At 38.5% G+C, this 23,030-nt stretch overlaps 3 protein-coding genes across 6 annotated transcripts in view; 2 read left to right on the top strand and 1 right to left on the bottom strand.

Annotated features, from left to right (window-relative positions):
* LOC134287874 (dynein regulatory complex subunit 3-like) overlaps nucleotides 1-9,088 on the top strand; it is a 34,833-nt gene extending 25,745 nt beyond the window's left edge. For 2 of the 4 annotated variants that reach the window (XM_062851006.1, XM_062851007.1), the window contains exons 2-8: nucleotides 6,468-6,714; nucleotides 6,784-7,246; nucleotides 7,533-7,742; nucleotides 7,802-7,942; nucleotides 8,013-8,448; nucleotides 8,633-8,772; nucleotides 8,843-9,088. In XM_062851006.1, coding sequence (XP_062706990.1) covers nucleotides 6,534-6,714; nucleotides 6,784-7,246; nucleotides 7,533-7,742; nucleotides 7,802-7,942; nucleotides 8,013-8,448; nucleotides 8,633-8,772; nucleotides 8,843-8,996 — 1,725 coding nt within the window. In that variant the 5' untranslated portion in view covers nucleotides 6,468-6,533 and the 3' untranslated portion in view covers nucleotides 8,997-9,088. The remainder of the gene's footprint in view (nucleotides 1-6,467; nucleotides 6,715-6,783; nucleotides 7,247-7,532; nucleotides 7,743-7,801; nucleotides 7,943-8,012; nucleotides 8,449-8,632; nucleotides 8,773-8,842) is intronic. The other 2 variants (XM_062851008.1, XM_062851009.1) reach the window with 2 other exon arrangements.
* Nucleotides 1-23,030, bottom strand: part of LOC134287879 (uncharacterized) — a 45,849-nt gene that overhangs the window by 15,379 nt on the left and 7,440 nt on the right. The gene's annotated exons all lie outside the window — the stretch shown is intronic.
* The window catches only part of LOC134287873 (probable serine/threonine-protein kinase DDB_G0268078), a 45,142-nt gene continuing 39,931 nt past the window's right edge, over nucleotides 17,820-23,030 (top strand). Inside the window, exon 1 of the mRNA XM_062851005.1 lies at nucleotides 17,820-18,395. The gene's annotated coding sequence lies outside the window, so the exon portion shown is untranslated. The remainder of the gene's footprint in view (nucleotides 18,396-23,030) is intronic.

A 23,030-nucleotide genomic window follows, 5' to 3' on the forward strand; every position in this document is an offset into this window, starting at 1 on the left:
TAGCGCCGGCATTGCGTCCACCATCATCTCCTAATCGGCGAGATCCGACAACGCATTGCTAGGATTCATCGACAGGAGGGTAAAATCAGGCACTTGTTCAACACACGCCGACTGGAAGACGCTGCGGTGAAAAGGTCCTTCGTCGAGGAGCAATAGAACCGTGCTGCGGATATTCCAGAAGGTGAAAGCGTAGAAGATCAATGGACCGCTATCAAGAACGCCTTGATCGGCACCGGCGACAATAATTTGGACGAGAAAAAGCAGAAAGCAGAAAACAGTGATTCACAAATGATACCTGGAGGAAGATAGAGGAGCGAAGGAAAGCTAAAGTTGCGATAGAACGAGCGAAACACGAGGAGCCAACGTTGTAGCCCGTCAGCGCTATTCGTTTCTCGGGAAGGAAGTGGAACGCTCATGAAGACGAGACAAAAGAGCGTGGGTGGACTCCCTAGCCGACGAAGGCGAGAAAGCCGCAAAAACCGGCGATATCCGTCTCCTCTACGATGTTTCACGGCGCCTTAGTGGCACTAAGATGAATGCTACGATGCCTTTGAAAGACACGTCTGGATAGTTACTAATCGACCCGGCTGACAATTTGAAACGCGAGTTCGAGCGCTTTGGAAACCTTTTTCAAGGGTCGGCCACGCTATCAACAACCCAACATGATCCGGGTCGACGCATTACCGAGTCAACACCGAAGCTCCATTAGTACACTCATTGCACAATTATGGGTCACTCAAGGAACAATCATTTCATAATATGAATCGTTTTACATACCAAAATAACACTTTCATTATTTTTATTTTGTATTCTCTTCACTGAAACTCCTTTATATGGTTTTATATAAAAATTTGCTTGTAAAATTTACTTTAGACGGTGAAAATTACTAAAATGATGATGAATAATGAAAACCACAATAATGGGTCAAAATTGGCTGTGTAACAATTATGGGTCAATTTGTTGCCTATTATGGGTCACTCAAGAGGAATCGGCTCAACAATAATGTTTTGTCTATTTTTTCACTGATTGAACACTTATTCTCGATAAATCAACTAAAGTAAAATCTAAAACTGGTCTCAAACCTCTTAACGAAGCGTGTTTTCACGATTTGGAATCAATTTTTCAAAATTGGTATAAAACCTTTAACACAACCATCGATAAACGCCTAAAAGTATGCAATGCCCATGTACGCAGAACTCTCTGCCAGTGAATCAAAATTCAACCATCGCGCAACAATAATGACAATGTCGCAACCTGTATTTGTTGCGACAAACAAACCCATGCGACATAAGTTTGTCCCAACTTGAAAATAATGGGATTAACATCGTACACCACGAGTTTAGAGATTTTTAAGCCTTGCATTGCGATTTTCGAACGGTAACTTCGAGTCGGTAAACACTGCAACTCTGGTGAAGCTCTATCATCAAACAGTTTCGACTTTGGGTTAGCAATAATTGATTATTCACGAGTTGAAAAGTACGCAACAAATTCAGCTTCCGTTTTGTCTGCAACAAAAAATTTCGAGATCATATCATTATCTGTTACCAGTAGGGATAAAGAGTAATCGTCGCACCTTCTTTGTTGCTTGTTTTGTGCCTCTTTTGTCTGACAATTCTCTTCACTGCTCTCTGCACATAAAGTGACCCATAATTGTGTGATTTTCGGTGTTCCATGGCACAATAATGAGTCACTTAAATTTTGCTAGAAATAAGCTTTAATAAGCTGCAGTCACATGAATTTCTACATTTAGAACGTTAATTATACCTTTGTTCTGGTGACGATACCATTTTGCACTTGAAAATCACTGAAGCACGCTGTTACAGAGCTTACGAAAGCAGCGCACGCACTTTACGATATTCACAATCGAAGCGTTACTTTGTCATATGGTTTTGTGCCGAACAAAAAAGTATCGAAAATATGTATGTTTTGACGTATAAGCCCGTGTGCGATACGTATAATGACACAAAACAAATCAACTTATGAACGAAAAATGATAATGGCTAACAAAAGCTTGCAATTAATTAGTATTTATCTATTAAAGTGAAAAGTGACTAATAATTGTATGTGACCCATAATTGTGCAATGACTGTACGGTAGATAGAAACAGTCATCCGTAGCATGAAATCGAACAGAGCCCCAGGGATCGCTCGCATTTCAGCTGAGATGCTCAAAGCTCACCCTATAGTATCCACACAACTACCTATTGCATCAATTATTCTACAACTTATGGGAAACCGCGACATTCCCGGTCGACTGGATGTAAGGCGTCTTAGTGAAGGTACCCAAAAACAGTGACCTGACTGTATGCGATATTTGGCGGAGCATCATGTTACTGTGTATCGATCTCAAAGAAGATTGACGCAACTCTCCGACGGCAGCAAGCAGGATTCCGTGTCGGCTGATTCTGTGTGGACTATATCAGAGGTTCCCAAACTTTTTGCTATCGTGGCGCCTTTTTAAAATTTCCAAAAATGTCGCGGCGCACCAAAGTTTTTAACAAAGCTTTTTTTTAAATTTTAAACAACTTTCACTTTTAAATATCAAAAGCAAAATCGTGACACACTTCTTATATCATGTTTTTTTTTCAGAATTCAAACAAAATTAGGGAAACTATTTGTTTTTCAAATCTCAAATACTTGTAAGATTCCAAAAATTATGTTGATTTCATCATAGAAGCTTTATAAATAAGAAAAAACCTCAGATGTACAGGTCAAACAAGCTACTATTTTTTAATAATTAAAGAATTATAATTGAATTAAAATGACTTCACAGAACTTTACCTATTGCAATTTTTTTGTGGAAATTGCAAAACAACACTTTCAAACACTTTTATTTTTTTTAGAAAATTTAGGCAAACTAAGGAACATGAAGAGATAGTAAAGAAAGCTGAAGCTTAAGAAGTCCAAAAACAATTTCAAAAATTTAAATTTAAAAATTTAAAAATTTGGTTTTAGTTCAAGTGTTTAAAAAGGATACAAGAAATCCTATGGAACAATCGAAGACTCAAGGAAAGATTAAAAAAATGTGAAGCGACACTAGTCTTACTAAACAAAAGAAAAATAAAGGTGTTCCGCAATACAAATAAAGAGTTTGCTCTTTTTGTTTCGTCACAACATAAAAGCCTGCGGCGCACCTGAGAAAGGTTCGCGGCGCACCAGGGCGCCGCGGCGCACAGTTTGGGAAGCACTGGACTATATTGTCACGCTCCGTATTATTCTGGAGTAAATCAAGGAGTTTAAAGAGTCTCTCCACCTGGTGTTCATTGATTACGAAAAAGCTTTCGACCGTCTCAATCACGAAAGCATGTGGGAAGCCCTTAGGCGCAAGGATGTCCCTGAGAAAATCGTCGGCCTCATTGCACAACGGTGTTTTGTCCGATCCCATCCGGGTCGTTGCTGGAGTGAGGCAAGGATGTGTACTATCGCCGCTACTGTTCCTCATCGTAATCGACGAGACCCTGGTAGGTGCAATTGACTGTGAACCAAATCGTGGGTTGCTGGGGCAGCCCATTACCATGGAGTACCTAAATTACTTCGAACTGACTGATGACGTTGCTCTCCTAGCTCAACGGCGCTGTGATATGCAGAGCAAGCTCGATGTTCTTGCCAATCGCTCCTCAGCGGCATGTCTTACCATCAACGTCAACCAGTCCAAATCGTTGGATGTAACCACGGTCAACCCTTCCAGTTTTACGGTAGCTGGGCAATCAGTGCAGAATGCTGAAAGCTTCTAATATCTTGGTAGCCGACCCAGACAACCAGGAATCGCATAAGGATGCACGCTGTACATCGTATAAAGTACTATTTTCAGTCACTATCGCATATACAGGGGATAGAGAAAATTATCGGGACAGGCAAAATTTTCACTTTTCAAAAAATGTTCAATAAGCTGTAACTTTCCGAAAAGTGCATCAAATATTTTCAAATTTTTACTGTAAGTTCCTCAACTAGTTGTGTATCAGTGGACAAAATTTGGAAAAGATCGGACAATTCTTCACGAAGTTATAAAGATTTTTGAAAAAGATAAAATTATCCGATAGCCAACTTTGAGCTGTTATATCTCCGGATTCAATGAACCGAATGCAATGAAATGTTGTCCATTTATTACTTATATAATGAGCTATGAAAAACCATTGACATGTACATACAACATAAGCTAGAATCGTTAACGATGGCATATTGCGATGTGATGTGTGATAACAATGAAAGAGGTGCTGTTGGAGTGCCAAAAAGTTAAAAGAAAGTGAATAGTCATCATTATGGTTACAAAACAGTTACAAAGTCATCATTTTTGTTTTGTTGACCTTATAATTAACAATGGGTGGTGCTAACAAGAGAGGAGTAGTGGTAACTGTGCGGGAAATCATGGTACATCATTTTGATTTCCATAGAGCCTGCCGAACACGTACAGCGCACGGAAACCAAATGCATTCCAACAAGCACGGAGGTGTGTTAGAATGTCATGACATTTAATCAGTGTGTTTCATAAGTAGTGTTTGGTGCTAAGTGTGAAGTGCGGCTCGATAATCCAAAGGTTATTAGTTCGATACTTAGGTGACAAGATTTTTTTATTTCGAATATTTTAAGTCGCATAAGGTGCTATATTATGTCGCAATAGTGCATACCGTACATCGCATGAGATATCGCTTCAAGTCATATAGCGTCATTATTTTCCCGACAATGCACGTATAGCGCCTCCACTTTTGTACGCATAAGGCACTTTTACTGCATCTTATGCGATGTAACTTTACCGTATAAAAGTACGTATAACATGAACATAAACTTCATTATACGTGCAAATTGGTTGTCTGGGGAATGATGGCCGAAGCCGGCACCAGCATCGACATAGGTGCACGGATCAAGAAGACGAGGGGTGCTTTTGCGAGTTTAAAAAATGTATAGAAAAACAACCAGATTAGCCGAATTTTCAACTCGAACGTGAAATCTGTTCTGCTATACGCCAGTGCAACTTGGTGTGTACATATTAGTAGAGAACACTCAACGGCTGCAGGTCTTCAACAATAGATGCCTGCGGTATATGATTCGTGCATGGTGACTAAACATTTGGATCTCCAACCTGGAGTTCCATCTTTGATGTCATCAAAAGCCGATAGCGACAGAAATTCGAGAGCAAAAGTGGAGGTGGTAAGTATTACTTGTAAAGTATTTGACTCCGTGCACTCGAGGCTATACTTCAACAGAAATATTCACGAAACTTATGCATTTTCATAGATTTTCAGCAATTGGGTTGTTTAGTGAATAAAATATTGCTATTTTCAATAGCCTAATCGATCATTTTTCTGAGTATAGCGTGATTTTATTGGATTCCAATAGCTTTGTTTTGATGGTTAAAATAACAAAACAGTTTTAATTTTCGTGGATACAATGACAAACTTTAAATGCATTTTAATAGTAGTTTACGCAACAAGGTGCAGAATGAAGATTTTTACAGCACGGTCGTACATTTATCCAACGAGGCTTGCCGAGTTGGATAATTACGACGGGTGCTGTAAAAATCGAGTTCTGCACCGAGTTGCGTACAACGTTTTTTGCACCTTCATAAATTTAGGATAGTTTTTAACTAAACTTTTTCATCAGACTGTACACTGATGTTCATAGCCATGATTAAGGAAGTCTGATCATAGCAGGCTATACTGTGCAGTTGTCACAATTTTTCAAACCTGCGTCCAGAAAGCATCAATAAGTTGATCAAAACTGAAAACAGTGCTGTAATGGTTCGTTACGCAACGCAAATCAGTGCTGTAATGAACCATTACAGCACTGTTAATTTGGTGTGGGAAAGTAGGCCTTTTCCTGTCAGATTTGCGTGAGGTAAAATGGCCTATTACGATGAGAAGCTGCAAAAAAATAGTTCCCGCACTCCAAAAATTATGAAATTTTGGATTCCGACTAATTTTTGGGTGGAGAATCCGATTATAAAATAATCCGGATACCTCTGAAGAACCCAATTAAGAACCGTTGGTTATTAAAATGGAAGTGGTGCAAAAGGTCGTCTGCCATGCGGTAAGATACCATTCAAAAATGATGCCCATTATCTTTTGGGTATTTCAAACCCCCTTTCTCCCTTTTAGCACGCTTTTTCATATATTCAATACATAGATTGTCACATTTTTTTAAAATTAGGAAAAGCCGCTACCTTAACGCATTTTCTATGCGCGGGCCTGCGTATAGTAATGATCAAATTACATGATTTTATGAGTTGGGCCAAGAGTTGGACCATTTTACTAACATTAAATCCATGATTTTACCCCATTTTGGGTCGGGTTCCCTAATGTATTTGATAAACGACAAGCATGCATTTTTCGATTCTTCCCCTAAGCTGTTTCCTGTTTTTCCCTTTTCCTCCTTGCTGAAATACCGGGTTGCTGCGGGAAACAGCCACCCTTGTTTATAACATACATGCGTTTATTTTTCGCTGATCATCTGCCAAAACACACGATTTTTCAGCTGAGTTTATTTTATTGGAATCTGCAATAAACTAACATTTTCAAAGAAAAAAAAAGATACGAAAAGATGTCGAAAAAACTAGCCGCAGAGAATAGCGTTCACAAGGAGCAAGAACCAGGTGTAATTAGCAATGCAATGCTCACGAAGGCCATCATCGAGCAAGGCCATAAGGGGGAAGCCGGCCGGTTGGCGCGCATGGATGAGATTCAGTTGGATCTGATAACCGTCATTCGGTTAGAGTTTCAAAGTGAGTTTCTTAATTGTTCTGAGTTTTTGTTTGATATATAAGTTTTTCAACATGCTCTACGATTTGCAGATATTCTCAAAATTGATCACCTCTGGGTACTGAAGAATTTGGAAATTCTATCCTTGGCGTTCAACAAAATCGATAAAATTGAAAATCTTCACCGGCTCACCAGACTTAAAGAGCTGAACTTGTCCTTCAATTTCATTGAGAAAATTGAGAACCTTGACCAGCTGGTGCTACTGCGAACGTTGTCGCTGTTTGGAAACCGTATCAAAAGGCTGGAGAATTTGGACCGGTTGGAAAATTTAGTTATCTTCAGTGCTGGAAAGAACAAAATCGACACCCTTGACGGATTGGAAAGGCTGAGGTTTCTGAAGGAAATGCGATCTTTGAACTTGGCGGAAAACCCAATTGCCGAGGACAAAGACAAGCCATTGAGACTGTACGTGGCGTGTTTGCTGCCACATTTGAAATATTATCAATACGTGCTTATCAAACCGGAGGAGCGAGAGGCAGGGAAAGATATTTACACGTGAGTTTCCTAGTTTTTTTGTGATTTAGAATGCGTTAAAAGCATCTTCAATGAAATTTCCATTATGGAATGTTCCTGGTCCGACTCATCACCCTCAGCATAGCCTTGCTGAATACCCACACGTTTAACAATTCGAATGTATGAGAATTTTTGCTAGTAACTGTATTTTATTCCTTGTGATAGAAGGTCAACGTCACATTGAGTCGAATAAGCACATTTTTTTCGTAGGATTTCAAACTTTTCTAGCTTTAAAGCTTTGAGGAATATACTGCCCTCATATTTTCAGTCGTGAACTGCAAGATATTCTGGAGAATGAGAAGTTTGAGATCATCGAAAGGGAACGAATCGCGAAAGAGAAAGCCGATGAGGTGTATCTATCGAAAAGCTTCGTCGAACATCTCAATGGGCACCGATTGTTTGAATCGCTGTTTATCGAAGACCCTGACGGTGAAGCACTTCTGGCAATTGGCGAGGATGCCGTGGAGCTAAAAAATGAGTACGATTGTGTAATTTTCGTTTCGCAATTGATGATGACCGTGGATTATAATTCCCTAGGTATATGACCGAAGCCTACACATTCACGCAGCAGATATACAAAATTGGCCTGGAGCAGTACGAACGTCGCCAGAAGGAAATCCAGCTGTACAGTCGCTGCATCGAGATGGAACGAAAGAAAGCGCAAAATATTGGACAAGAGTAAGCAAAATTATGTTTAATGTTTGTTTATGCTTGGAAGATCTAACACAGGGTCACTTCGCTTAACCAGCATCATCAATCGTTTTTTGGAGGTGTACAACCGCGTTTGCCCTAAGGTGAAGCAAATCGTGACAGAGCTGAGTCGGAATTCTCCCCTACAGACTGATTCGCCTTTGTCATCGCCGTCGGCGCATAGCATTCAGCCGTTTTTGGATGAACTTGATTTGGCCAAGGACGAGTTCAATTCCATCTTCGAGGACTCGTGGCACACGTTGATGAGCATCGAGATGCAGCTGTTTGAGCGCACTGAAGAGGGCAATTCCAACTTCGAGAACACCATCAAAGAGATGACCAATGAGTTCATCGAGCTCTCGCAAGCCCAGTTTGTGCTGATGCGTGAGGCAGAGATCAATTTCAGCGATGCGCTCGTTGGAATTGTACAGCAGTTCGTGACATTCAAGGCCGCGTCCGGCCATGCCAAGGATATTCCCACAGGATTGCAAGAGGTAATGACAAGAGGGCCGTTCATAATCCACTGTGATTTGATACTTTATTTATCAGTTGTACGTTATTATATCTCTGAAATGTGTATGCATGCGATAATAAGATGTTTCTCCTTATCTTTTCATAACGCAGAAAAAAAAAAACTAACCAGCTTTCTATTTTCATTTACCTACTCCCGCTATCAAGTCCCTGGACGACAAAGATGTAATAAACAATCTGGCCGCTGGAATGCGTGATCACCATATGCAGGTGATTGACGCTCGCGAAGACAAACTGATCAGCCGGAGCCGTAACTGGGTCAGAGAACTCTGCGACGGACTGCAGCAGTAAGCGAGATTGTTTGACGTTGCGCACATTTTAAGCCGATTATGACTGGTCGTGTCTTTCTACTTGCAGATCGGAGATCAAACGGAACCGTGCCAAAGTGCTCGAGATCACGTACTTTTTGGACCACCATCGTCAGCTGTTCTACGCGTTGTTTGAGGACGTTATGCCATCCAAGGGGGAAAAGAAACGACTGTTTTCGAAGGTTCGCTTTGAGGATGAATGAACGATGTTAGATGTACCCAATATGGAAACATACTGATATGCTTCTAGTTTTTAAGTGATTTTGATACACGAATCTATTTACATACGATTTAAGTGTTTCGATTTTTTTTGTTTTAATTGAATTAAGAATACTAAGAAGTTTGAGATTTATACATCAGGCAGAATTTTGAAAGGCTGGAATATTTAAAACTGTGGCATACACTAATGAACCGTTGGAAATTAGAAAGCATATGCATAGACGACAGCACACATAATACAGTTTCTTACCGATTTTGGCAACACGTGGTGAATTCGGTGTTGCCAAAATCGGTAAGAAACTGTTTTGTCAAAATCGTAAAATATTTGAAAAAAAAACCGAAAACTGAATATGTTAATTCAGTTGTAAAATCGCTGTATCTCGGAAACGGTATCATTTAGCAAAATTTCGCTGTAATGCTGATTTTCAAGATTTATTTTTCAAATAATTGTTATTTTTACAACGTTTTTACAGTGTATACGTTTTTCACATAGTCCGACAAGTTGCCTAAACTATTGGCGAAGACATCAAATCGATCGGACAAACCGTTTCTGGTATTTTTTAAAATTCCAATGATTTTCTGCTTAGGCCGTTGGTAAAAGTGAGGCTAGAGTCAAAATGTCGCACTGATGATGCAAATTGTCCTTGTTGGTCCTGAAATATGCTTATACAAAATTTGAGACTGATCTAAGCATACAACAAACGATCATCGATTTCAAAAGGAACTGCTCAGTAATCTGCCCATTCCCAAGAAAGCAATCATTTGAAGAGAGATCACCCCTTTGAATACTCACATTCTTTCAGTCTTGGGCACCCACGGTGGTGCAGAAGGCCGAATTGAAAGATCTCCATCCTGGGCAATTGTCCGCCATTGCTTTGGCCTGTGGCCAGGTCAAATTTCTGTCGACTTTTTAACTTTTGGTCGACTTGCTTTATTTCGTTGTTGAGGCTGCGACCCCATACCCTCTGGGTGTGCCTCTGCTGCGATATTCCAATCTAACGCTTGCTTGTAGATTTCGTTGCGTAGAATGTGGCCGACCCACCTCCCTCCAGTTCCGCTCCCGAATTTCTGTTGCTATCGGCTTTTAATGACATCGATGATGGAAATCCAAGTGTGAAGCCACCATGCACGAATTACACTAGTTTACAAAATAAAACGAAAGTCGTGAACTTCTGTCAACGATCAAAATTTCGCGCTGATTTCGAAACCGTGCCTAATTTTTGCCTTTCTCGTACACTAAGTGTACTGGAAAGGCTATATGTTCACTCCAAAAATGAATTTTTGATAGAAGGCCCGGAGGGTCAAATGACATATATCAATCGACACAGCTCGACGAATTGAGGTGATGTCTGTGTGTGTGTATGTGTGTGTGTATGTGTGTGCGTGTGTGTGTGCGTCTGTATGTGTGTGTACAAAAAAACTCACATCACTTTTTGGCAGTAAACCTTATCCGATTTCAATGACCGACGGTTCATTCGACGCGGAAGCTGGTCCTATTGTTTCCTATTAAAAATGGTTCGGATCGGTTCAGCCGTTCCGGAGATATGGCCATTTAGGTGTTCCGGAACGGTACCCCAGGAAGGGACCAGATATGAAAAAGCATCAAACCTATGCATGCGACACATCAAACCACGGCATTTTCGATAACCTGATGAGCGGTAAGCAGAAAAATAGTCTAAGACCATATCTGAACCAGTAGTATTCCAGAACCGGTTCCGGGTGTCCCGCCGGAAGTGGCAAATATCAAAGTGAACCAAACCCATGCATGAGACACATCAAACCACGGCATTTTCGATAATCTGATGAGCGGTAAGCAGGAAAATAGTCTCAGACCATATCCGAACCGGTAGTGTTCCGGAACCGGTTCTAGGCTTTCCACTGGAAGTGGTCAAAAATACAATTGAACCAAACCCATGCATGCGACACATCAAACCACGGCATTTTCGATGACCTGATAAACAATGAGCAGGAAAACCATCTCAGACCATATCTGAATCGGTAGTGTTCCGGAACCGGTTCTAGTCGTCCCGCTGGAAGTGGCCATATATACAATTGAACCAAACCCATGCATGCGGCACATTAAACCACTGCATTTTCGATGACCTGATGGATAATGAGCAGGAAAACCATCTCAGACCATATCTGAACCGGTAGTGTTCCGGAACCGGTTCTAGGCGTCCCGCTGGAAGTGGCCAAATATACAAGTGAACCAAACCCATGCATGAGACACATCAAACCACGGCATTTTCGATAACCTGATGAACGGTAAGCAGGAAAATAGTCGCAGACCATATCTGAACCGGTAGTGTTCCGAAACCGGTTCAAGGCGTCCCGCTGGAAGTGGCCAAATATACAATTGAACCAAAACCATGCATGTGGCACATCAAACCACGGCATTTTCGATGACCTGATGGATAATGAGCAGGAAAATCATCTCAGACCATATCTGAACCGGTAGTGTTCCGGAACCGGTTCTAGGCGTCCCGCTGGAAGTGGCCAAATATACAATTGAACCAAACGAATACATGCGACACATCAAACCACGGCATTTTCGATGGCTTGATGAACAATGAGCAGGAAAACCATCTCAGACCATATCTGAACCAGTAGTGTTCCGGAACCCGTTCCGGGGTTCCCGCCGAAGTGGTTAAATCTAAAAGAGAAACAAACCGTAGATGCGTTCCATCAAATAGCGGCTTTTTAGATTACCTAATGAACGGCCAACAAGTGTTTCGGAATCGGTTTTGAGTGGCAGGAAGAGGCCAAATGTAAAAGTAAACCAAATCCAGGCATGTGACACATCAAATCGTGGCTTTTGCGATAACCTGATGAAAAGTTAGCTAGAAAATAGCCTTACGTCATACTAAAGACAACTGGTAGTGTTCCGGAATTATTTCCGAGAGTCCCGTCGAAATTGTCAAACCCTGCATGTGACACCTTCAATTTGGTTCAATAATGTTAGACCATATTTGGTTCAGCCGGTAGTTACCCGGAATCAGATCCGGGTAAATAGTAAAATGTAAAATTTAACCAAACCCATGGATGCGGTACATCAAATCACGACCAGTCTTGTAAACATTCGACACTTGTCAGTCGGTTTTGTTACATTCGTGCACTATCGTTACCACTTACCTACACACAACACGAGCAGTAGAACGAAGATCAATAAACATAAGAAAGGGTCAAATCAATGTCATCTGACACGATGACATGTGTCTAATTCTAGCTTTACGCATAGATTTTCAGCCAATTCCGATTATGAATGTTAATATTAGTTTATTATTGTATGTTGCATTGAATTCGACACAGAGATGGGCAACATAGCTCTTATTATGGAAGAAGACAGGAATAACAAAAGCCGAACCGTCTCCCGAAGCCGCTATCGTGGTGAAGTGCCTTCGTTTGACATTTTTGTTTCGAACAGTAGTTTGATTGCTTGTGTTGCGAATGTCGAAGACAAATGAGGCCGAATATCGACGAAAAGATTCAAATGACTGTGATCTCTAACAAGACTGATCACGACTTATCGACAACCTGATGGAAAAATAGGGTCAGACCACATTAGATTCCCGGTAGTGTTGCGGGTTCAGCTGTGGCTTCGAAAGTGGTTAGAACTAAAAGTGAAGCAAACCCATTCATGCGATATATCAAATCGCGGTGATTAGGTAAAGGTGAATAAATAGCAATAAAATATTCTCAGACCATAATTGGGACAACCGGTAGTGTCATGGTCCATGACTCATGGAATCAGATCCGGCTATCCCACCGGAAATTACCGAACATAAAAATGAACCAAACCCATACATACGACACATCAGATCGCAGATTTTTTGATAATCTAATGAACGGTTAGCAAGAAAATAGCCTTAGATCACATTAGAGACTAGCTGTTGTGTAGCAGAACCAACGTTCATGTGAAAAATTACATCGTGGCTTTGTTTAATGGCCTGATAAACATTGACGAATAGGTCTAAGTTCTCATATATGAGAACAAAATATAGACAAAACTAAAGCGACCTCATCAAATCGTACCATTTCAGATTCCTAAGGTGTAAATTTATAGCAGGATGGGTCAACGTTGAATGGAACAATAGGAATTTGATCGCGTCAACAGAAGATGGTGGCTGTTTAAAGGAATTTTGAGCTCTAAAACTATGTAAAATAAGTGTATTTGGTATGGGAAATATGTTCGGAGTTCACCAGAGCATCCAAGATAGTGGTCCAAAGTGCAAGATAATGGCCCAGTATTCAAGTTAGTGCCTGCCCGACTAGAAGATTCTAACAAAAATATAACATAATTATAACAAACCATGATATGTATAACTCATTGTGATGTAATCATGTTTAACATCATTGGTGTTTAAAAATATTATAACTCAATTGTATCATATTGTTTATAACACAATGTTGTTCAATAACACAAATGTTGTTCAATAACTCATTGTGAAATAATTTAGTTCTGATTCTTCGACATTCAGAACATCATTTTACACAATTGTATCAAAATATGATAGAAACTAGTTTTATTGAAGCCAAAATTTATATCATATTGTGTTATAATTTTGATCTGATTATAACAAAATAAGTTATTATTTTGATTAGACCGGTGTACTTTTTGTTACAGTTTTAGTTATTTTAACATCATCCTGCATCTAGTTTATAACAAAATATGTTATAGAAAAGCTTCATAACATCATAACAGAATGTGTTATAAACTTGATATATTTTTCTAGTCGGGTGTTTTATAGGATTTTTAATTCTTGCATTATGGGCATATTTTGTATGGAAATATGTCTAGAATTCAAAATGTGTAATCAGAAAACCCAAGCTGTGTGCTGTTTCACAAGGTCTGCAATATGACTATAGTTTGAATGGGGAAGAATGCCGGTATTCGTCCAAAACTGGTAACCAGAAAATCATAAACGACATGCCAAAATTCAATACGGCGACTATTTTATGTAATTTTAGGTGCAGAGACCAAAAATGAATACCAGAACATCCAAGATGGGGTCTCAATGCTCAAGATGGCGGTTAGTTTAGTTGGGGTAGATATCCGGAGTCATAGAATGATGACTCTAAAATGACATTTCAAAATTTTGCGGCTTCATGACACTTGTTTGGTTTGAGTTTTGGATCGTTGTCTTATATTTTCTGAATATTGGATGTTATGCTAATATAAAATGTATCCATATTGAGTAGATTTAGCAAGCAGTTTTCATTTTGTATTTATGTCAATGTCATCAACATGTCGCTCGAGTTTTGTTGAAAGGATATTTTAAAGCACGAGAAAGGGACCATCACCGCTAGGTGGATTAATCAGGGTTTTTTTTTAAGTAGAACAGTTTTTGAGTTTTAGCTCAATATTGATTCTAACAACTTTTTAAAATATGGAATTAACTAAACTTCAAATATTTTGCGTTTTGTTCAACCAATTTTAAATCTTTTATCAAAAATTAAGAGCTGAATATAATACCATTCGATCATCTGAATGCAGGTTTAAAAAAAAAAACAAGACACTACACCGTCTTCAACCAGAGGTTGCACAGACTGAACAATCACTAACATTAGGCAACGGACAACACGGAACACCCAGTGGACCAGTGAAGAATTTTTCGTTTGACGAAAAGTTTCCTCCGACTGGAGCGGGAATCGAACCCTCACTCCGTGGCACTCACAATACGCCTGAACGACTGACGCCGCTAACCGCATGGCCACGAAGCCCAAGTTTTGCGTCAGATTGATGAAATTTAAGTTATTGGAGAGTTTTAGGGACGATCTTCTTAAATTTTAGCAAAATTTCCAAAAATATATGAAAAAAAGTATTTTTTCAATAAGAAAAAAACGATTTAAAATTTATTTCTCATTGTTTATTTGACATACAGTGATCCCACACCGATGAATCACCCACAGTTTATGAATCAGCTGGATGTAAATAACAAAATCACAAGGTAACTTATCATAAAACATCTGAAAAGTATTTTAATGCAATTCAGTATCATAATTTCAATTTTATGTAACTCATTTCAGTACCATAATGGCCACATTTTCCGAACAGGTTCATTATGCAGCTGAAATGAGTTGCATAATGAAAAATAGTTGTATAATGTTCATAATGCAACTCGGCAAGCCCCGTTGGATAAATACGAACTCGTGCTGAAAAAATCAACTTTTTGCAACTCGTTACATAAATAACTATTGCAGGGCAACTCCTTGTGTATATAGAACATCACAATAGTTGTTACAGCGTGGAATCCGATTTCGTTTCCGAAATCAACGAAAATTTTCGGCATGATTTTTATACTGCCAATGTTTATATTTTTTAGCCGCTTTAGCAAGATGCATGACTGTTGTCAATTAGAAAACAACTGACAATTTATACGTTTCTGGACAACTTTTTGGGGGAAAAGTTAAGTTGCAACTACATAACTTCAAAATGTTGAATCAGCGTGTTTATGAAGGAAAAGTGCTGCGAAATAGCAGCTTCACCGAAAACATTGAGTAAACACCTGATACATAAATTGTGGGAAAAACACGGGCATGGCACTATTTATGAATCAGGCGAAAAATCGGCTTAAATTTTGCTACTTTTAACATATTTTCCACTTGTTTTTTTTTCAAATTTTGTAAGAGATGCTCAGCATTCAAAACATGGATGACCTACTACGTTAACACAAGTTTGGAAGTGTCTATGAAGATCGCCTAACACGCAGTTTTGGAAAATATTGACTTTAATACCGAAATATGTAGTTCTTGTTCATTGTTTCGCGCTCAAAGTAGTTGCCGCTGAATCAGTTCATTTTCGGTTTCTGAATGGTTTTAGGGTTTCGAGATCAGTGGGTTGTTGGCCTAAGGTCCTCTATCCACCGTGATGGGGCTGTCACCTTAAGGTATATGAATTAGATCGTAGGAAGTTATTTGACCGGTTTTATTGACAGCCGGTCGACAAAGGACCAGATCTTCATTATACGACAAATGATCCAAAAATACCGTGAATTCCAGGTCCCAACACATCATCTGCTTTCATCGACTTCAAAGAGCTGTAGAAAATCGTGGACGAGAATTGCTTTTCTGAAAAGCTATTTATTTAACCAGCAATGATGAACATTGTTCAATATTACTTAGGGGCTGTCCATAAACCACGTGGTCATTTTTTTGGTACTTTTCAACCCCTCCACCCCCCCCCCCCCCCGTGGTCATTAGTCCATACAATTTTTTTTATTTGTCCATACAAAATAGTCATTGGCCAAACCCCCCCCTAATGACCACGTGGTTTATGGACAGCCCCTTAAGGGCTTCGGGTGAACTATCCAGTTCATTCGGATCTCACCGAGTTCTGCGGCAAGGTAACGAACTTTCATGCCTACTCTTCATATCGCTCTAGAAGGCGCGATGCAACGAGCCAGGGCAAGGATGGAAGAAAATCACTTCTAGCGACAAATGATACAGGATACGAACAATCCAAGATTGCCTTTGCTCTTGCAGTAGCATGATGCGGACACCATCATCGCCCCGTGCTTGTATCATGGGATAATCAAAGCATCTGATGCACGCTTTATCATGGGATCACACGTTATCGGATCATGAAACAAGTCGTGATAAATTTTATTCATCGTGATTAAAACCACTTATTGGCCAATAAACAGAATTCATGATTGAAAACAGTACAATAATTGGCATATCTTGATATTAGAGCAACAAGAATGCACAAAAAGTGAAAGTGTGATTTTCGGTTTGTAGGGTATTTTAACCAATAGTGGATCCCTTAGTAGCTGAAAATTGTTCTGATCGTTAAAACAGTATGATATTCCAATTAAATTGCCCCTGTCAACGTTTGCACAGCAAGTTCTATGTCTTTCCTGCACATTGCACACAAAAACCTTACCAAACCACCCCATATTTCCCATAAAATAATCATTTCAAATCTGGCTCAAATTATCCTATAGTGGTCCCCCCGGGGTCCACTATAGGATTGTTGGGGTCCACTATAGGATAAATCGTATTCTCTTACCATGTTAAAACGGAGACAATAGTGGACCCCCTTGGATTTAACCAATAGTGGTCCCCCAGATTTGTTTACATTTACAAATTTGTTCAAAAAATCAAACTATTGCTTTCCAGCGTAGCTCCACCACTTGTAACTACTGGCTAGGAACATGATCCATCGTCTCCCGGTGGAAGTTTACCGGTAAAACAGATTTAAGCAGGAAAATTAGGAAAAATATAAGGGGGTCCACTATAGGTAAGGGGTCCACTATTGGCTAAAATACCCTATTTATCATGACGTACTTGCCTGCCTTGTGATATTTATGCCGTGGTTGTTGCTATGATCGTGCGATGCTCTTCAACCGCGACACATTCGGGATCTTATCATGATCACTAGATTTCCATCCTTGAGCCAGGATATGAAATTCATGAAGTACGGTCAAAGTTGGTGTTTTGCGGCGAAATGAACGTTATCGTCAGAACATTTAAGACGGTCATAAGAGAAAATCGGAATTTGTATCAGGCTTATTTAATGCCAACGGCCAATTTAAGAGTTCCTTGTTGCTATAAATTTGTTTTTATAATATTTTGACAATTTCCTTGGCTTTACCCACAAAAACCATAAAAATTTGCATACTCAATGCGCATGTCCTGCGATTAATTCGGTGAAAGTTCATTTGCATTAATGTTACCGTTACGATCACACGTAGATTTCTGTTCCAATCAGAAATGGACTTTAATTTGGAAGATACCTTATGATCAACTGTTATTCGTTCAACGTGTTCAATAAATAATTGGATGATACCTGCATAAGAAAGCATAAATTATCAGTTGATGAGAGATGACCACGGAATGGAATGAACAGAACAGAAAAGTGCAGCAGAAAGTACAAAAACAAAAGTAAAAATATCAGTTGCCAGGGTAACCGATAAACATAACATGTCCCCAAGGCATGAGAAAAGTGCGTTTCCAATTTTTTCACCTTGTTTGTCCTGATCGGTGGTGCGGAACGGAAGTTGTTCTATCGTGTGCCGCAGTTTGCTGCTCCGACTTGAATCCCATTTTGCTAATGAAATAATAGCAGTGAATTTCGCCTTACAGAGTGCTTCGTTTTGCCATACTGGAGGCAATGATTCGCGGCCACCGTTGAAGTGTAGTGTGCTTATGTGCAAGATGGATATCAATCTCGTCTGCGAAACTATGTCGTGTTCCGTGGGATGGCCTCAATCCAACCGAGCGTAATAGTTACCTTTGTCTTAAGTCGCATAGTGGAATGGAGAAAAGCGATTATTCAATGTGAGAACGAATTGCTCGTGGTAAAATGTAGGTTTAGTAATTTACCGCTGATCAAATGGATATAGCTTCATCAAGATCGAGACGCATGGAATGGAGGATATCAGGTAATGTGCCACTAAAATCGAACTTTCCGTCAAATGATAGGAGTGTGTTAATAGTAGTTAACGCAACAAGGTGCAGGATGAAGATAACAATTGTGAACAACGTTTTTTGTAATTTCATAAATTACCGCTTGATGATAGTTTTTTAACAAAACTTTCATCAAACTGCACACTGATGTTTATACCCATGTATAAGAAAGTTTGATCATAGAAGGTTATACTGTGCAGCTGTCACATTTTTTCAAAACTGCGTCCAGAAAGCATCAAGAAGTTAATCAAAACTGAAAACAGTGCTGTAACGCTTCATTACGCAACGCAAATCATTGCTGTAATGAACCATTACCGCACTGCTAATTTGATGTGGGAAAGTAGGCCTTTTCCTGTCAGATTTGCGTGGGGTAAAACAGCCTATTACGATGAGAAATTGCAAAAAAGGGTAAAAGTTTTGCCCGCATCCTATTGTAATGTTTATAACCTTCCAGAAGCTCTGCTCATGATACATTTCTTATCTGCATATATCTTCCTCGTCTTAGTGGCTTTACGTTCCCACTAGAATTTAGCCTGCCTCTTTTCAACTTAGTGTTCCTTGAGCACTTCCACAGTTATTAATTGAAGGGTTTTTTACTTGCCATTGCATGTATTTTTATATTGTGAGGCAAGTACAATGCTCAGGGAGTTGAGAAAAGTTCCCGACTAAAACGGTAATCAAACTCGCCGGATTAGCGATCTACAGCCTTACCACTAGGCATCTGCAAATATGCGTACAATGTTGCTCTTATATGCATTATGATACGTACCGTATTTAACCTCTGATTGATCACTTTTAAACAACTTTTGCGGATAACATCCCAAGTAACAGAACTAGCTGAATAACAGTTTCTTAAGCTATAGTTTGCTTAAGAGTAGTTTGTTCCACTCTTGTACAGCAAAAATGTTTGTTGGGATTAGTTGTAATTCAAGCATTCGGCACTTAACATTTTTTTGCAAAACCAGTACCGGGTGGATCTCTATAAAGCAACGTGACAGAATTTTGTTTCAAAAATTTGAACTTAAAGTTAATACAGTAAGGAACCAATTTTGTCAGCCCCATTTTGCGACAAACTTGTTGCTCTCGTTATCTTACGGTCAAACTTTAACCAAATCGTCCATGTTTATTATCAAACTATAGCTATTGGGCAGAACATAAATGAATAAAAAATTAGAAAAATTGTTTGAGTTTTCGAGGAGAGCAAAAAATGTGTTTCGAAAAGGGGCTGACAAAATCGGGTCATTTATGTAATTCCAAAAAACAAAAAATAAATAAATGAATGCCACAAAATTGGGGAAAATTGATCAGCATACAATCAAGCATACAACAGACATCGGCAAAAATAGAAAATTGCCTTCTCTGCTTAATGTTGTGCTCCTCAACGCGTCATAGTTTTTACAACCGAGTTCACTGAATGTTAAAAACCAAAATGAATTTTCACTTTTCTCCTCGAACGTTAGAAGGAGTTTCTTTTGAAATAAGCGAATTCTTTCAAAATAAATGACTATTTTATCGAAAAAATGAGGCCTTTTAAAATGATTCACGTTCTGAATTTCTTCACAATCAAGGTTCCACAAAAATGTGAACACAAAAAAAATTCCGGAACTGCTAGTGACAATCGTTGTTCAGTACCAACCTGTACCAATGGTTGCAACTAAGTACCCCAGTAGGCGAAAAATAAAAAGAATATCATAATTAGATATTCTTCAGTAAAGTACTCAAGAACATAATTAGCTATTGCTTTGTTGAATATAATAGATAAAAGATCAAAAACTAGTGTGGGGAAGAACATAATAACATCTCATTTAGATATTATCATAAGATAAAACTAGTATCTAGGGAGGCTCAGTAAAACATCAAACCAATATTTAAAAAAAAAGATCAGACAGATGGATTGGAGTAAAAAAGCTTCTGTTGAAACCCGAGCAGTTTTGGCTGTTCTTAAGTTATTTCAACGGAATTGTTGACAAACCAGTGGCTGCTTCATGATAGAGTAAATGGTTACCCTAATCGTTGATTGATTGATTTGTCTATATTTAGAGACTTTCAGCCCTTGGCTGGTTCGTCCCATTCCTACTCTAATCGTAAATTCTTGGAGAAATATGTGTGATCCAAGAAATTCTGGATTCTGTCTGCCATTTGTCTAGCATTCTGTTATTTCATCAGTGATTGCAATATGAAATAATCACAGATTTCATTTCAGGTGGCATTTTCAGAACTTTCTTCAGGAATTCGTCAAAGGTTTGTTTTTGAGAAATTATTTTCCTTAAAATGTCAGTAGAATGAGATTAAATAATTGAAGTTATGCGAATGCTTTAGAAGACCTACGGCAATTCCTCTGAGCACTTCATTTGCTAGTTTAACAAGAAACTTATTTTCTAAATTCTATAGAATTGTTCAATAAAGAATTCAACCAGGAATTCACGGCTTTACCAAAAAGGGGCGTCCCAGTTTTTTTTTTCGAAAAATTGTTTTCACCAGTTCAACAAAAAAAACCTTAATATATTATAAAACTTCATGAAATACGGCAGAAATTTAGTATTTTTCAAGTCAACCAAGCGTGGAATTTCACCAGAAATTAATAAGGAGTTCCAGCAGCAGTTGCATGGTGTCTACTACTTGGAAAACCTGAAAAAAAAAACGGGAGGCTTCAGTGAATTATATTTAACTGGGGAAAGAGATAAGAAAAAAACTTGAAATATTATTTGTATTTGAAAATGAATTAATATAGTTTGCTGAGCTTCTGGAAATGGTTAATTACGTTTCTGGAATTCATTTCTTGAGAGTGAAAACATAAGGAACTGTTCTGGATGAATTTCTGGACAAAAACTATCATAAATCCAGAAAAAAAATCTGACGGATCTCAGGCTAGATTTCAGAAATAATCTGAATTTGGTCATCAAGTTACTTTCATCAAGAAAATACTTATGATATAGCATTTCAATAGCGTTGTCTGGTGCTTTCAAAAAATACTGAAAACATGTGAAAGTACGTTATTGGTAAATGCCCAAAAAAAAACCTTAAAAATTAAAAAAAATGTTCGATGCTGGCTACGAAATTCGACGGAACACACCCCGAGCAAAGTCTAACAACAAAATGATAGCAAATCGAAAACACGATTTGTAATCAACAGCAAATTGATATAACATTTTGATATCAGATTGCCTTGATTCAATTTGATTTCAAATTTTGATTTCGTTTCACTTCAACTTATTATAAATATTAAAGTTTTTAGTTTCTAAGTTTAACTGATCACATATAGACAAGTAGAACGCAAGGTTTGAATCGTTCCTATTGCGTTTGTAGGCTTTATTAGCCTTTTGTTTTCTATTCTTAAGATTTACTATGTCATGATTGTACCATACAGGTACTCTATGTATGTTCACTTTCTTCCGCTTTTTAGGAATAGTTTGTTCAATTATATCGAAGATAGTTCGATAGAATATATCGACACCCTGATCAATGTTTGAGTCACGAATAAGAGTCTGCCAATCTATACATTTCAGTTTTCTTTTAATGAGTTCAAAGTTAGCATTTTTGTAATCGAAGCTTGGTTCGAAAAAATTGTCATCAGGCCTCACCGAGGTACTATGTACGAAAATGGAAAATTCAATTGCGGTATGAAATTTTTCATTTTTCCATAACGGGCTTAATGCTTCTCTTACACAAAAATCATCAGTCATATTAGTAAATAGTAAATCTAAATAGGAATTATTCTCATTTCTAATGTGATTGACTTGATTGAGACCAATTTCTGAACTGTTTTCGAAAAGGCATTGGAGTGTTTCATTGTCTCCCACAATTGGTATCAATAGAGAGTCATTTTCGTCATCTATAACAAAATTTACAGAGCGTTGATTGAAATCGCCATATACGTGAATATTTGTCTCTGGACTGTACTTTTGAAATAATTTGCTCAGCAATAGTGAAAATTTTTAAGTATGACTCTTTTTTAGCATTTTCAGATGGAAAATATACCGTTGCAAATATATGAACCTGACTCCCTATTGATGATTTGACCCAAACATGATCAAATTCTTTACACTTGCTGGTTGAAATTAGCTCCGACTCGTAATTGGCACTAATTGCGATTAATACTCCTCCACCAGATTTCTTATTAGATACTGCTTTGTCGCGATCATCTCTAAAAACGTTAAATCGACTTCCAAAAACTTCCTCGCTACTTATGCTTTCGTCCCAACTCGTTTCTGTACCTAATATGACAGAGAAATTACTAGTGGCAACCTGCCTTAGAGAAGTAAACTATTTTTATTTAAATTAAATGAACTACCGTCGATGGGGGTGACAATGGGTCTGGGGTGTGAGATTGGGTCAAAACGGAGAAACATAAAATTTGAAATAGCTCATCAACTATCGCTAATTTATATTGAAAACTTTATATTATTTCAAAGAGGAGATGCTTTTACACGTCATGATGCAGTATAAGATGTTTAGCAATAATCGTTTTTTGTTAAATTTGTGGCTAAACTTATATGATGAAACTACTAGTAAATCACTATGAAAAAATTTCTCCTTCTTAATATTTAACACAACTACCTAACCATAAATTTTCTTGTAAGTGATTAGCTGTAGGTATTACCTGGTTGATG

Source organism: Aedes albopictus, chromosome 2 (genome assembly GCF_035046485.1).
Source record: "Aedes albopictus strain Foshan chromosome 2, AalbF5, whole genome shotgun sequence".
Taxonomy (NCBI): Eukaryota; Metazoa; Arthropoda; class Insecta; order Diptera; family Culicidae; genus Aedes; species Aedes albopictus.